Genomic DNA, 14152 nt, shown 5'->3' on the forward strand with positions numbered 1-14152 from the left:
GAGGGACTTCGATTCTAGAATGCAATCTGTAGCCCCCTAGGCAGACCGCCCGGGTTCAAGGCGAGCAAGAGGCTCTCCCTTCGATCGAGTCATACACACTGCGGGAGCGGTCGCGCGAATGCAGAAGGACGTCACTCGGCGTCACTCAACATCATCACGCTCTGTCAGGTGGGCGGGGTGGCTGCGATCTGGCCGACTGACCCACACACCCCAGGCGAAGGTGACCCTTGCGACGCTCATCGGCCGGGGGAACGGTCGCTGACTGCTAAGTACTCCTGTGCAGCACTTCGAGCTGTGCGTTCAGTATCCGCGGCCACATCCCTCAGACAAGCGTCCTTCCGATAAGAATTACAATCGGTCATTCCTGATCTGTTCGGAAAAATCGATCGCTCGGACTGAAGTGAAACAGCGTGTGGATGACCACCGCCGTACGCCACCGCGCCTGTCGTGAGAACTACGTGTCTCCGTCAACGAAACTTCCAATAAACAGCTTGAAGTTAGTTATTTCAAAGCTTGGAAAGATCTCCAACGATTGTCAATGTGTCTCTCCCGCGGTTCCCGTATCACTCACTCAGCCCCGTAGTGGAGGCCATCGACGTCGACCCCTCGATGCAGGCAATACCGTGGCGCTGAGAGCTACCGACTGTGTGGGATAAACTGTTCATTGTGATGTCTTTTCACGAACATTCATCTCAGGAATGGAAAATACTTCCGCTTCCTCCGTTGTGGTTGTCGTACTCGTCGTGGTTGCTCGGGAAGTCTCACGGCTCGATGGAAAAAAAACATATTGAAGTTTGTCGTCCGCTTCTCGAGCGTTGTTCGCCGTTGTCTCGCCGTTCAATCGGGCTAGCCGAACAGCGGGTCGCTTGGACAGCCCGCCGTTGGTCCGACCGACCGAACGAACGAACGACCGAACCGACGGCGATAATCGTCCGCTACAAAGGGCTGTCAAAGAAAGTGAGGTGACATCACGCTGACTGACACCGACTGGATGCGCTTGTTTATCGCGGAAGATACTAATAATTATTGTTGATCGTTTCTCGACACCCTCGAGCTCTTCCACCCCAGGGTAATTTCTCGCTCGGACAGATATTGTATTTGCGTTGCTGTGATCGATTATGAACGGACACAACTAATGGAGACATCTTTCCGCTCCAGGAGGTAACATGATTTTGGATGATTCCCACCAAGGTTCCATGCGTCGAATTTCACATGTCGAGCTCGTGGAAGACGCGAACGATGTGTTGTCGCGACAATCCGCCCGAATGTCGATGAGAAGAAACGGTGGTGGAGCAGAGGAACACATTCAGTTCCGAAGAAACAGACGACAAAGACCACGCAAGGACTCCAAACGAAGACCTATGAGCCGATGGAACTTTTGCGAGACTCGGAAGATTCCCCTAAATCCGGTGACTTGATCGGAGTTGTCGCTTCCACCGGAGACAGAGTGTCATCGATTACATCTGTTGAAAAAGAACAACACAATCGGAAACGCTCCTCGCTTCTTGGATGGGCGCTCGTAAACTTGACGTCAGTGTCGCAACCCGCAGACGATTGCTCTCATTCCGGAGCGGCGTCAATCCGAACCGAGGACTTTCGCTCCGTCCTTCGACCTGTAGGAGCTAATGAAGGAGTTTTCGATTTCCGTGCTTCGAAGCAACCAATCGACGAATTGCCGAAAGTGAACTCGTTTTGATGATAACTGTCGGCGCGAGCGAGAATAATCCATTTGTATTCTGGCTGGAGAGTTCCTCGATTGTTCCCCAGGAATAATCGGTCCCCGGAAGATTCACAAGCCTCGACTTGATAGAATGGCGGAAACGCCGAAACGAACCAGACTTCGAAATGATACGTCCGCGCCGGGAGGAAATGAAGCGCCGAAGTCGAGCGAACGGAACGGAGAGATGAAATTCTTCGGGAGTCCCTACATGTAAATTGTGCTCTCGGGAAGCGACTCCGAGATTGTAGCCTGTATGCATTGCGCTCGCGAAAGAAACAGAGAGAGAGAGAGAGCTGGTGAGCGCCGTTTTTTAGAGAAGACGTACATTCAGGAACGAAGAAAGGGAGGTGAAACGACGGGAGTCTACCAAACAGAAGGGAAACAGGCGAAACCGAATCGAATCTGCTGTGCTTCGGGAGCCTGTCGGTGATTTCTGCCTTGCTGCCTTTTAGGCTTGGGCACGTTCAGCGGGCCAGAGTACGCAGCGTTCGTCAGTGAGACGGTCCGTCGGTTGGTCGTCGTCGACTTCATTCGTCTGTTCGTCGGAAGCGTTCGCGTAATGTCCATCAGTAGCTTCGAGACTGCGTCATTTAGCTAATGCTCAATCCTTATCAGAGCATATGGTGGGAGTCACTCCCCAACTCAATCAATGGTCTGCCGTTCCGATGCCAATATCGGGTCACGCTTCTCGGAGAACGGCAATCCTTTCGCGATTGCCACTTCAGTAGACATACGGAATATGAATAACGCCGTTTTTCGAAATTCCAATACTCACGGACTATATAATTGACACGCCGGAGTTACCGGACCAACTGATATTTCCGTTTTGTCCCAGTTTCCCCGGTCCCCAAAACCTTCTTGCCCACCGGAGCCGCTACAGGAAGCTGCTTGAGGGTGGAATTTCGGGAAGCGGCCTCGAGTTCCCACGGATGAGTTCCTCGAGACGATACAGTTTCCTTCAGCGAGGGAGTCATATTGTCGAAAATCGCCGCGGGCGTTCACGTGGTGCCGCTCAGTACCCCGTAGCTGCTACGGCGTAGCAGATAAGTTAAGCCCTTCGCGCAGATTCCAAGCGATTCCCCAATCAGACCCCGAGGCGAGCGTCGCATTTGCACGAGTTGGAAACCGAGCCCGTCGTATACGATGACCGACACGTCTCAAGACTTCTCACCGTAAAAGCTCCGACGAGACGACGGAATTTGTCTGTGGCCGAGATCCGGCCGACAAATCGACTTAGGATCTTCGAGGGGCGGTCACGTGGACGGATCCGCAGATTGATCGGACAAATTTTCCCGCACATCGGCGCTGACAAAAAGAATTTTATTCCTCAGTCGAGGCTCCGGGTTGCGTTCGTCAGCTTGACAAGTTTTCTCTCTCCGCTGGAACAAGCGGGGATCAAGGAAGCCGCGTCGAATCGATTGTTTGTGTTCCCCGCCGGTTCGTATCCTGCTTCCTTTCCGTTTTCACTGCGCTTCCACTGACCTGTTCGGTCGCTCCCCGGTTTTGCCCAATAGCTTCGACTCTCTCATGCATGGCGTATACAAGGCGTCTGTCCAGGTGCCGGACCTCATCGCCTACACAGACTCCGTCCAGCCTGTCGAACTTTTATTGCGGAGCAGCCATGCCCGACGGGAGCCACCGTTATCAAATTTATTCAATGCTCTGCCACATATGAGCGATATATGAGGTATTCAAAGGCTGGGAGTGGGAGCGAAGCGTCCTCTTGCCCTCAGCGGACTCACCAGGGTGTGGACTCGTAGGCGTGTCCAGAGCCACTACGTGAGGCGTGAGGCCTCGTGACAGCTTCCGAATGTATCATCCACCCTTTGCTTGCTCGCTCGCTCGCTCACCGGAGCGGTGTTGTATGCATGCTGGTCCCGCAAGCCGACGACGTCGCCTCCAATCGGAAATGCCGCTCGCAAATTGTAGCTGTCGTCTGTAAGCTGGGGGGCTGCCTCTAAAGTACTACGGGATTGCTTCCGAACAGGTGTGGCCGCCTTCAGGAATAAGACTGATCTCGTCCAGGCCAGAGACCATTCGCTATACCGCCGTGGGTTCCAGTACAGAATTTCGGACGAGCGGCTGAGGAAAGATCGGAGATCGGATTCGCAGTCCCGACCCAAAGCGATTGGATCCTAGCTCAGCACGTTATCACGAGGGGGCTCCCTGGAGTCAGAACTTATTGAGCCCAAGATCTTTCTCGACGATCACCCTTCAATTGTCCGGGGGTCTACATAAATGATCTATTTCCGGATCAGCGGAGTTTCATGCCTTCTCAAGAATTTCTCCGTGATTTCCGCACTTTCCATCGGTGTTCCCATGTAAATTATGACAGACAAGCGAGGCCGTTCGTCCTTAATACAATGTGTCAATTCGAGAATTATATCGGATTCGCTTCCTTCACCGCGCATCCCACACTGAGAAGTTCTTATACGGCAGCCCTTCCTTGTGGGCCAAGAGCGGACGACACGTCGCTATTCTGGCGACGCTGACATCTTCATCGAGTTATTGAATCGATCGACGAGAGCCTTTGAGCGAACGACTACGAAATCAGCTCCTATCCCGCTGAGAGACCTGTTCCCGCACTTTCCTTTTGGATGCCCTACCGGCGCTCATCACTGCGTCGAGGTTTTTTATCTTGCGCGACCCTACGACCTTGTGGGCGGACGAATGGGAGGCTGTTTATCGGAGCTTTATCCTATCGACTCCGGCAGTTTCCCTTATCTCTGCCGTATGGCAGTGAGCCCAGTGAATTTTATCTTCGATGGCTGCTGGTTGCATCGATGGATCCACGAGCGGAAGGCGTCTTGTGGTCTTAGCTCGTTCTTCCGTAAGCAGCGGCGGCGGCGACGGCATTGTATTCTCGTAGAGCGGCATGCTCAGCGTCGTGCTCCTCGTCACGAGTGATGAGACCGTTCGTTCCTGGCGGAGTCATTCCACTATCTCAGCGGGCTTCGCGCTATGAGCGACGTTAGAACGGGAACTCTCAGCTCGGGACCTCTCGATCATGCACCGAACGGATCATTATTTTCCACTCGCCCCGAACGAATGAATCGTAGATGAATCGCAGTGTTCTCGGTATCCGGAGATTATGGCCACCGAAGGGTCATTGGCGGACACAGGCAGGACAACTCTCTCGCAGGTGAATGTTTTCCCTAACGGTGCACAGCTGAGAATGAGGACGGATCGAGTGGCTTAAAAAACGATACTTCGCTTTTATTGAAAAGTTTCATCTCTCTGTCATTTTTTGATACACCTTGCCGCAATATGCAGATCTCCGATCGACCACTAATGGCATCAACTATTGTCACTGTATTTTCAATGTCCATTCGCGATGCGGAATGAGTACTATTCTCTGCATTTTGCTTTCGCACCCAACTTCTCCCGGCTCCGTCTGCACCAGCGACTTATTGTTCAGCTGCTTAACTAAAGATCACAAGAATGAGGCTCCGCTGGATTCCTCTCCGGTCATGCCGTGACCTGATGCAACGAATACTGGGAGCTTACAATTTATCCCGCTCAGATTCACGACTTCCTCAGAATTTCGCCCCTTTTCCCAATAGTCTCGAACACTCGCTCGGCTCCCCGGAGGCTCCTGGATATTTTCGCCGAGCTGTTTCTCGCCTTTTCGCTCTCTCTTCCATCGGAAGACCGCGCACTCCGCCGGCCGCGTTGCTCCCTTACGTCTAGGGAGTCCGACTTGTAACATCATTTTGTCATCGGAAAACAATTTTTCTTCGCGGTGGAGCTCCGTGACGTCATCCGAACGAGCTCGATGACTTTCAGCATTTCATAGGCAGGCTGACGATTGGCAGAAGGCCCGAAGTCAGTTCTCTTTCATTATTCTTTCCTTCGAATGCTATTCCGAATAGGAGCCAATGGGTTGCGGGACCGCTGTCCTTCACTTTCGCTCCCAGACCAGGTCACGGTTTGGTCGTTTCAATCAGCTATCTCGACCGATTCCCCGTCTAATCCAGGGGCCTTCATTTCCCATCGTTCCTTACAACTCTTGAGGGTCCGTCCTTGAGCGAAATCCACCCTTCTACTCGATGGAAGGGAAAAAGACTCGAAACAATTAGTCAGCTTTCACGGAAGCCGTCGAATCTAATTCGATTCCTTCCCCTCTATTGCGTTGACCAAACGGGACGTTCCTCGTGTATTACGCCCTCATTACCGACCCTCGCTTCCGATACGAATTTTTTTTTGCTGGATAACAATTCATCTATAATTCTAAGAATTTTCCTGCAGGATCAGAGTCCGTCGGAGATCTCATAATCGTTACTACTACCTCCACACAGATTCTTCCAAGGACGTCGGAGCCCGAGCTGAATTTAGATCCCGCTTTCTCTACCGGCGACGGAACTCGGACAGACTCAAATGAAGACAGAGCCGCAATATTGGCGATGAGATCGCCCTCCCATTCATTCGTCTATCGTTATCAATCCTTATTTATTTGACGTTGATATCTTGGCCTCCTGCGATGACTCGGAAATTCCTCTCAACCAATCAGTTCATATTTTCGTCCACACAGGGTTCTCGTTGTGTGTCGTCATAGTTCACTTCTGCTCGTTCGACTCGGTTATGTACAATTCGGCGAATTACAATATCATATATACAAGTCTGTACACACTGTTACAAGCCCACAACACCATATAATATGAAAAGCTCTTTCAGTTTCAACAATGAGGCTCTTGTATCAATACTATCTGAGGGTGTTGCTGGTGTTGGCGATACGTGTGATAACCTTGCGGATTTATAGCCACCATGCTGTCCCGCCCTGGAAGATAACCGTATGGGTTCATCGGGTGCATGCCCGGCATCGGGAGCATCACCTGTGGTGCTCCCGGATCTAGAGCGAGGTCGTCTGGAAGCGCGGTCAGATCGTGAACGTCTTTGATCGTCGTCCCGTTATTTCCTGTCGACGGCAGCGAACACTGCCGCTCGGGAAGCGGCGGTAACGTGTTCATGAGGACGTCCACTGGTTGTTGACCGGGGTTCTCTTGCGGATTGTTCTTCGAGATCGGCTTGTCGCTATCGAAAGCGCAGATTTTCCGAACGACGAGCACGCCCGTAACCCCCATGATGGTGGTCAATATCAGGCCCACGAAAAGGCCGATCGCAAGGAACGGGAACCGTCGACAGAACTCTTCCCGCTCGTCCCCGCCTGCGGGACAGTGCGGGGTACCGTCGCACCACAGCTCGGGAGGAATGCACGCTCCCAGCTCGGGACATTCGTGAACGCAGTCCTCGTTGCGTTCCTGGAGACCGTCGGCGGTCCGCACGAACGGTTTCGAGACCTCGATCCAGTTCACTTGGAACGAGGTGTCCGTTGAGCCACTGCACAGCGTTTCTAGCAAAATTTGCTCCCGGGAGCTGCTCGGGCGCTCCTCGGCGTCCCAGAGCGGACTGAAGAACTCCACTTGTGGCTCCGGAGCAATCTCCTCCTCCGAGTCGGCCGTGTGCGCGCCCTGTACCAGGCTCGCGCACACTTGACTCATGTGTTGAAACTGATCACCCGAATACATGAGCAAGCGGTCCTCGGTAGGGCATTCGGCTCGCTCCTTTCCCCCGTTGATTCGGAGGTAGAGGTACTTCCTCGGATTGGCCTGGATCAGCCACCGACACCGTTGGATATTCGGTCGGTAACTGTTGCTCCTGATGTGCATCGGCATGTTGGGCTGGCTTCCCGTGCCGCCGGTGAGGAAAGCCGTGCCGACATTGCCCGAGAGGACTTCCGTGACGCCGCAGTCTGTCGTCGGCAAAAACTCGAAACTCCCCTCAAAATGAAAATCCGTGAAGTCTTCCGTCGGGGACATCCCGCTAACAGAGAACGTCACCGATACGGAAGATCCGACGGACGTGAGCTCGAATGGCAGCGAGGTGTTCGACGAGCAAACACAGCCGGCCGGGATCGTGAGACCGCGCCACGTTTCTACGACTTTGACTTCGGCTGAGCGACGTCGGTTGTAGGCCGAATTGATCTGGGTCCGATGGCTGCAGACGTATCGGGCCTGGTTCTTATCGAACTGCGTACTGCATCTCGTCTCGGTTTTCAACGCGAGACGTTCGATCTTAATTCGGACCCGCTCGTTGGCCGAGCCGTAAAACGTGGTCGTGCAGGACAGGTCTGAAGTTCCTCCGCGACCGAAATAGAAAACGTTCTTCGGGGACGCGAAGCGGCCGCGCTGGAGTCCGGTGGGACGATTGGGAATTTCCTGCGAGCGTTCCAATGAGAAGAACTCGCGATCGCACGAAGGTCGCTCGTCGACGCAGCCTTCGCAGTTCGGCTCGTGGTCCACGGTGTTGCCCACCGGCGATCCGAACATTGTGTTGTCGATGAACTCAAAACGCGCCGACCATGTTGGGAGTCCGCTCGTTGTCAATTCGGTATTCTTGAAAATGCTGTAGGTCAGCGTGAGGTCGCTACCGCTCGACAGGTAGCTCTCCCCGTCGCGTTTGCAGGGTCGCTGCGGGATGAGGTGGAGGAAATCGTGCGCGTGGCTGCAGACCTTCGGCGAGGTCTTTTCGCAGAACATTCCGACCGACGTCGAGTAGTTTCCAGGTCCGTCGAACATTTCCAAACGAGACGAATCACATTTCTCCTCAGAGATCCACGGCTGGCGGTCCGGAGCGTAGTAACTGGTGAAATAAATCCACAGCTTGTCGTTGTGGGAGCGTCCCTTGAATAAATACGTGCAGGTGGTTCCGGCGGCAAGGGTGTGTTTGGGAGCGTAGACCTCACCCGACCGCTGATCGCTGCTCTCGATGACGAATTTGCATTGACCGTCGGTCACTCGCAGTTCGTTGCGAGCCACGTATTTTACGCCGACGTCGAGCTCCATGTGTGTTTCGACGAGCTGCTGATGGGGAGCGCTGACGAGCTGCACGGTCATCGCGGGACCCGACGAAACCACCGCCGGGAGAGCTCCCGACCCGCAGAATTCCTGCAGAACCACTCGATCATTGCTGTCGCTGATGTTCCCGTCGTAGACCTTGACAACGTCTCCGGCCGAACAATCGGAGGTCAGAGTGCCCGGAGTGAAGCCGGCCGCGGTCGCCGAGGAGGCGATGCCTGAATAGATGCGTACTTTATACTCATTGCGTTGCGAAAGATGAATTTGAGGAACCTTGTCACTAGCGCGGCCATTGTAGTTCTCCTTTATGTAGTAGTTGCATGTGACGTTTCTGAGGTAGAAGCCCGGAAAACCCGGAGTTCTAATCTTGCACTGGCGCTTCGAGCAATTCGTGAACACTCGGTCGCAGTAGGTGCCAGCGACTAGCTCGCCGTAGTAGGCGCCCGGGCTCTCCGCTTTCAGATAGTGGCTATTGAGGTAGTTTCTTCGAAGAAACCTGTACGTCAGAAATACACCGGACATGGACGAGGCGAGCGACGGAAACGTCACCGTCATGCTGACATTCCGTCCGATGCTGTAGAAGACAGCGCTTCTACCGACTAGGTTTCCGCAGAAGCTACCGAATCTAACGTGACTGTTGAACTGAGGCGTCTCGGGAGCGGCAGCCGCAGCGGACGACTCGTAGTGATGATGGTGTTGCATTAGTGGCTGAGGGTCGTCGTAGGGGTTCGGATGCGGATAGACTATGTGGCGCCGTTTCCAAGTCCGCCGTGCGGGGTGGACGTTGCCCATGTCTTCGTCGAGGACCATGCTGCCCTGTAGGCAGCTCGAGCTCGCGTTCCTGAAAGCCAAAAGAGAGAAATGAGCAGATCAGGAATGAATCTTGGATTCCATGTCGTGGTCGGTCGTCGGCAGAAGCTCAAACGGTCTCACTGCTTTCAGGACACACCGTTCCGCCGTGAGTGGCATTCTTTCCTGTTCCGTCTCGTCCGTCGTCGACCCCGAACGGGACGGGAGACTATTTCCTTGGAGGGTGAGCGTATTGAGTCCCCGAGACCAGCCGATCGACCGACCGACCGACCGACTGATCAGCTGACTTGCGGACGGACAGAAAGCCGCCACCGCCTGCCCGCCAAGAGATCCTTTTATCATCTGATGAGTTGGAGGGACGTTGTCGATCATCGTTCATGGCGGGACGCAAGAAGGAACGGTCTATTCCAGATCTGGACCCCGGACGAGTTGTCGGACTCGCTGCTCCGATCCGTCATAAAGATCTTTCCGTTCCATATCGGCTCCTTCTCCAAGCATGGTATGCGTAAGAGAGGGGGAGGGGGGAGAGCGTGTATTGGAATCCTTCGTCCGCTGGATGCTTACCCTTGTTGATGGCTGTAGCCCACTTGGAAATTTAGAAACGTGATCTCGACCAGATCTCCATATTGGTCCCCTGCTGCGACGAAATTAATCCGACAGACGAACGACAGGTGCCGCTGGAAGGGCTCCGTAATCCGCAGCGTATACTTGTTCGATACGTTCCCGTAGTAGGTCCGGTTGCAATCTGTTCGATGGAATAGGGAAAACGGATTCAGAGTTAGATCGTGTACTCGATAAAGTAGAATTATCGTCCACGTGCAATGGCGCCTGTCACATCGTCGCGCGAACAGGCGGCGCGCTCATGGAGCCCATGAATAAAAACATCAGTTGAGAATCGAACGTAGACTACGGAGGTGACATCGATGGAGAGTCTTTACGTGGACGCCATCGAACCGTAGCTCGAGGAAATCAATTCAAGTTGACGGATCTATTAAAAACGACTGAACTCACTCGTGCACGATATGGGCTCGTCGCTCCCATCTCCACAGTCGTCCGAACCGTCACAGAATTTGTTTGATGAAACACATCTTCCGTTGTCGCATTGGATTTCCGCCAGAGAGCACTGAGCTACCACCCTGGCCGGTAGCGCCAGAAGCAGAAGGAGGCTTGCTAACAGAAATCCTAGCGATCTGAGGACCTTCATCGTGCTGGTTAAAGGTCCAACCAGCTGTTCTCAGTCATCACTTCCTGCAAACGAAGCGAACGTATCATTAGACCCATCCGTTGGAGCTCGCTCCGGAGCCAGACTGGAAAAGACCCAAAAACCCTCCAGCCGTCCCTCTGTCGGCCACGCAATTCCGTTCTTGTTTACCAGTTCTCTCGCGAAATCGATGATATATGGAGCGAGAAGTCCTTAAGGCATTGATCAACGTCAAATCATTTGGCCGACCAATCGCCAGAGCTCGCGAGCGCCATGAATGATTCCATCTCGTATCGATCGCCTTCAAGTCCCCGTCGCCCGTCGGCGTCGGTCGCTTGTTGAGGCTTCGAAAACGAACAGCGATCTTTTTTAATCCTCTCCGATCTCCGGAGAGGAGCAGTGACCAGTGAGATTGTTCGGCGAGAAACTCTTCGGCAAATACGGCAAATGAATGATCACCAAGTACCATTTTTTTATTGAATTAATTTCCAGACTCTAATTCATTCTACTATTGCTACCACGCTATTCTACAGTAAGTTGTAGCTCTAGGTGTGGTCCCTGGTAGGTGGCCATGGTACGGCAAATGATATCAGAGCGGCAACGATGTCGCAGGAATTGTTCTTTTCCATTCAAAAGCAAGAAGTCGAACAGAACATCAACTTTTTCGCCTGTAGACGACGCAACGGAGCGCCTCCCCCTCCTAATAACGGGAAAGAACCGCAGGGGACAAGCTAGAGTCGGTAATCAAATTACGCCCAAATGGAATCGCTCGAGCATTTTTCAAAACGACACACGATCATTTATTTCCACTTTCTCCGTATCGTTCCGTGCTTTTGTTTGAGACCTTCTGGCGTCGTGCAGTCGTGCGCTCTGCGGTCGGGGCCGTCGACGGTCGGCTCGAATCGATTCGAACTCCAGTCGATCCCATCGAATCGCGCAACAAATGGCGAGCGGTCGAAACAGTCCTCGATGTAATTTTCCATTTGGTAAAGCGAACCGGCAGAGCGGGTCCACGTATGGATGTATGTATGTGGTATGTGCTAAGCGCAGCCGCATTCGCCTGTACTCCTCGTGATGCTGTGCGACTCTATGAAACCCGCCGCCGATGCCGCCGCCCACCGCTCAGAGTTGCGTCGACGCCCGTCCGGAAGGCGATGCGTGCGGCTTTCAGCGAGCCTTGAGACTCGAGTCAGCAGGCGCGTGCGGCGGCGCGCGCGGGGTAAGCCTCGGAAAATTACTTTGTCTCGGACTCGAATTAAGTCTCGACTTCGTGAAGCACAGCAGATTCGTCATCCGGTCGCAGCGAAAGTCTCAAGCTGCCAGCAGCCCCCATCTTCAGCAGACGGCAATCCAGGCGAGCGAATGATGAACGCGACGATAAGCTACCCACAGCTTTAGACCGCAATATACTCCTCGAGTTGCCGGGAGGGGGACGAGAGAGTTGTGACGCAACGTCAGGATTCCCTCTCGGTCGCTGCTTTCAAATTTAACTGCTGCAGAAAGTCACCGTCACGTCCTCCCTTGTCTGAGGCTTCCTACGCGGTTACCGCCCACGCCGTGGATCTCTGATTCCCTCCGTGGGGGATTTGCCGATTCCCAAAACAGGCACAGATGAGCGAGAGGGCCGTGAGATCAAGGAATCACGGCCTCATGACATAATTTCGAAGCACATTCCATGTCGCCTGAATATGCATGCGGCTGTCAAATGGATCTAGAGACCTGTCTCTGAGTGAGTCTCAATTCGACAACAACGAGGACGACATCGACAACAACACCAACAACAAGGAAAACCACGGAGACCGCGGGAGCAATGTCTGCGCCGACGACTTGAACGAGGACCTATTGATTTCAAAATCCCGAGAGGACGCTCTACGAATTTCGTAACATGCACAGAAACATGAATTATTGGAGTGCATGAATTATTAAGGTATCCCTTATCCCTCGTCGGGGAGGGGCTGTCGTCTAGGACGGCAGCCGGAGATTGATTTCAACGCTGACCTCTCATGAGCGCTATCTCACCGGCCATTTCCTCGAGATCTGAATACTTCCCTCCACAGCTACCATTTTCCGGCTTCTTTCCACTCGACTCGTCGAGCGTCCCAGACGATGGCGGTCTTTTGGTTTCTCTGCTCCCTTATGTCCCCATAGACCCTCAATTGTTCCGAGTCGCTCCTCCAAATGACTCATCACCACGTCTCGGAGCAGACGATCATTATTTTAAATCACTAGAGGCTTTCCGCGAAGTCGACTCCCCGCCGAGCAACGCTCCCGTATTCCTCTCCGGAATTTCGAATGCCCAACCACGGATGGAGCTCGCAAGCGAGCGCCGGGAAGATTCTAGATTCGCCCGCATTTCGATCGCTACGATTGCGATTATCGCAAATCCATCCTCTGGTCGGTACGTGTGTTCAGTCCACCCCGACCTCATCATAATTCGGCGGGTATTGTTTCGAATAACGTTTCAATGGAGCGTGGCCGCCAGAACGCTTTATCTGGACGTCACGGGCTTCCTGTAAGATTAACGGGCAGTGTAGCTCACGATGATTCCTCCTCTGAGAGCAATAGCGACTACTGGCCGGCGGTGGTAACGACTGCAGGTGACTTTATCTCGTTCGAGTATCTCGAGGTTCCGACAAACTAGTCTTCTGGTCGGCGTCGGGCAGGCAATCCCGACAACTAGTCTGCGACCGTTATGTGCGCTCAGAGGCCTCTACGTACATCTACAGAGACTCCTTGATTCTTTTCTGTCCGCTCCAGCCGGACTCTGCCGAGTGCCGTAAGAACTCTACACGAGACAGCCGTGTCCCGGAGTCACCCAATATTCGACGTCGGGTTTCTCCGTGCTCGATCGAATATCCAGGCTTCATGTACGGGGAAAGTTCAACGAGCTCGCCGAGATTCCAGCTCTGACTTTAAATTAGCTCGGAGGGGTAACTCGATCCGCCAACATGTTATCTCATCTTTTCATAAGCAGACCTTCTATTCAAACATCCGTAACTCTTCGCAGTCGATAATAGCTCGAACATTTGTCGAAGTAGGGGGAGTCCGTCTCTATTCAGACTCGGCCGGAAAACTCGGCGACTGCAGCCGTAGACTTACGGGATGGCCTAATCAGCTCCCCCACCCACTCGGGTACGCCAGCAGCCGTAATGGCGGCAGTCGGCAACCCGGTCGAACATCAGAGGTAGGCGGCGGCGGTCGCCCGGTCGGCCAGACAAACTCGGCTTCGCCAGGTAACTATATCACGTAATCTGCTACCGGTAGTAATTTATCTCCCCTCGGCGAAATAATGAACCAGCACAAGCCGGCGTTTTCCCTCTGGCGGGCTTCCTTCTGCCAGGCAATAATACGCGAGCGAGCGTCGAGATTTCATGCATTGTTAGACACCGTGCTGTGTGTGTTCTGCTCGTCGTTGTCACTCAGCATCGTGCTTCGACCTATGACGGTAGTCGTGTAGTGGCTTGTTGTTTCGCCTTCATCCTCCACAACGTAGCGTCCCCTAGCCCCTAGATCCTCGCGTCCATCCACCTACATACATAGATCTCGTTGAACGACCGGAGAGCCAAC

General features: G+C 53.5%; 1 protein-coding gene across 1 annotated transcript; it reads right to left on the minus strand.

The window, feature by feature from the left end:
• Positions 1 to 6396: 6396 nt before the first annotated feature.
• LOC100898005 (uncharacterized) lies at positions 6397 to 12611 on the minus strand. Its single transcript, XM_003737083.2, has 5 exons — positions 12605 to 12611; positions 11996 to 12075; positions 10396 to 10507; positions 9949 to 10129; positions 6397 to 9415 (listed from the first exon to the last, which is right to left on the minus strand). The coding sequence occupies exons 1-5, from the start codon at positions 12609 to 12611 to the stop codon at positions 6397 to 6399; spliced, it is 3399 nt and encodes a 1132-aa protein (XP_003737131.2).
• Positions 12612 to 14152: the final 1541 nt, after the last annotated feature.

Source organism: Galendromus occidentalis, unplaced genomic scaffold (genome assembly GCF_000255335.2).
Source record: "Galendromus occidentalis unplaced genomic scaffold, Mocc_1.1 scf7180000075389, whole genome shotgun sequence".
Lineage (NCBI taxonomy): Eukaryota > Metazoa > Arthropoda > Arachnida > Mesostigmata > Phytoseiidae > Galendromus > Galendromus occidentalis.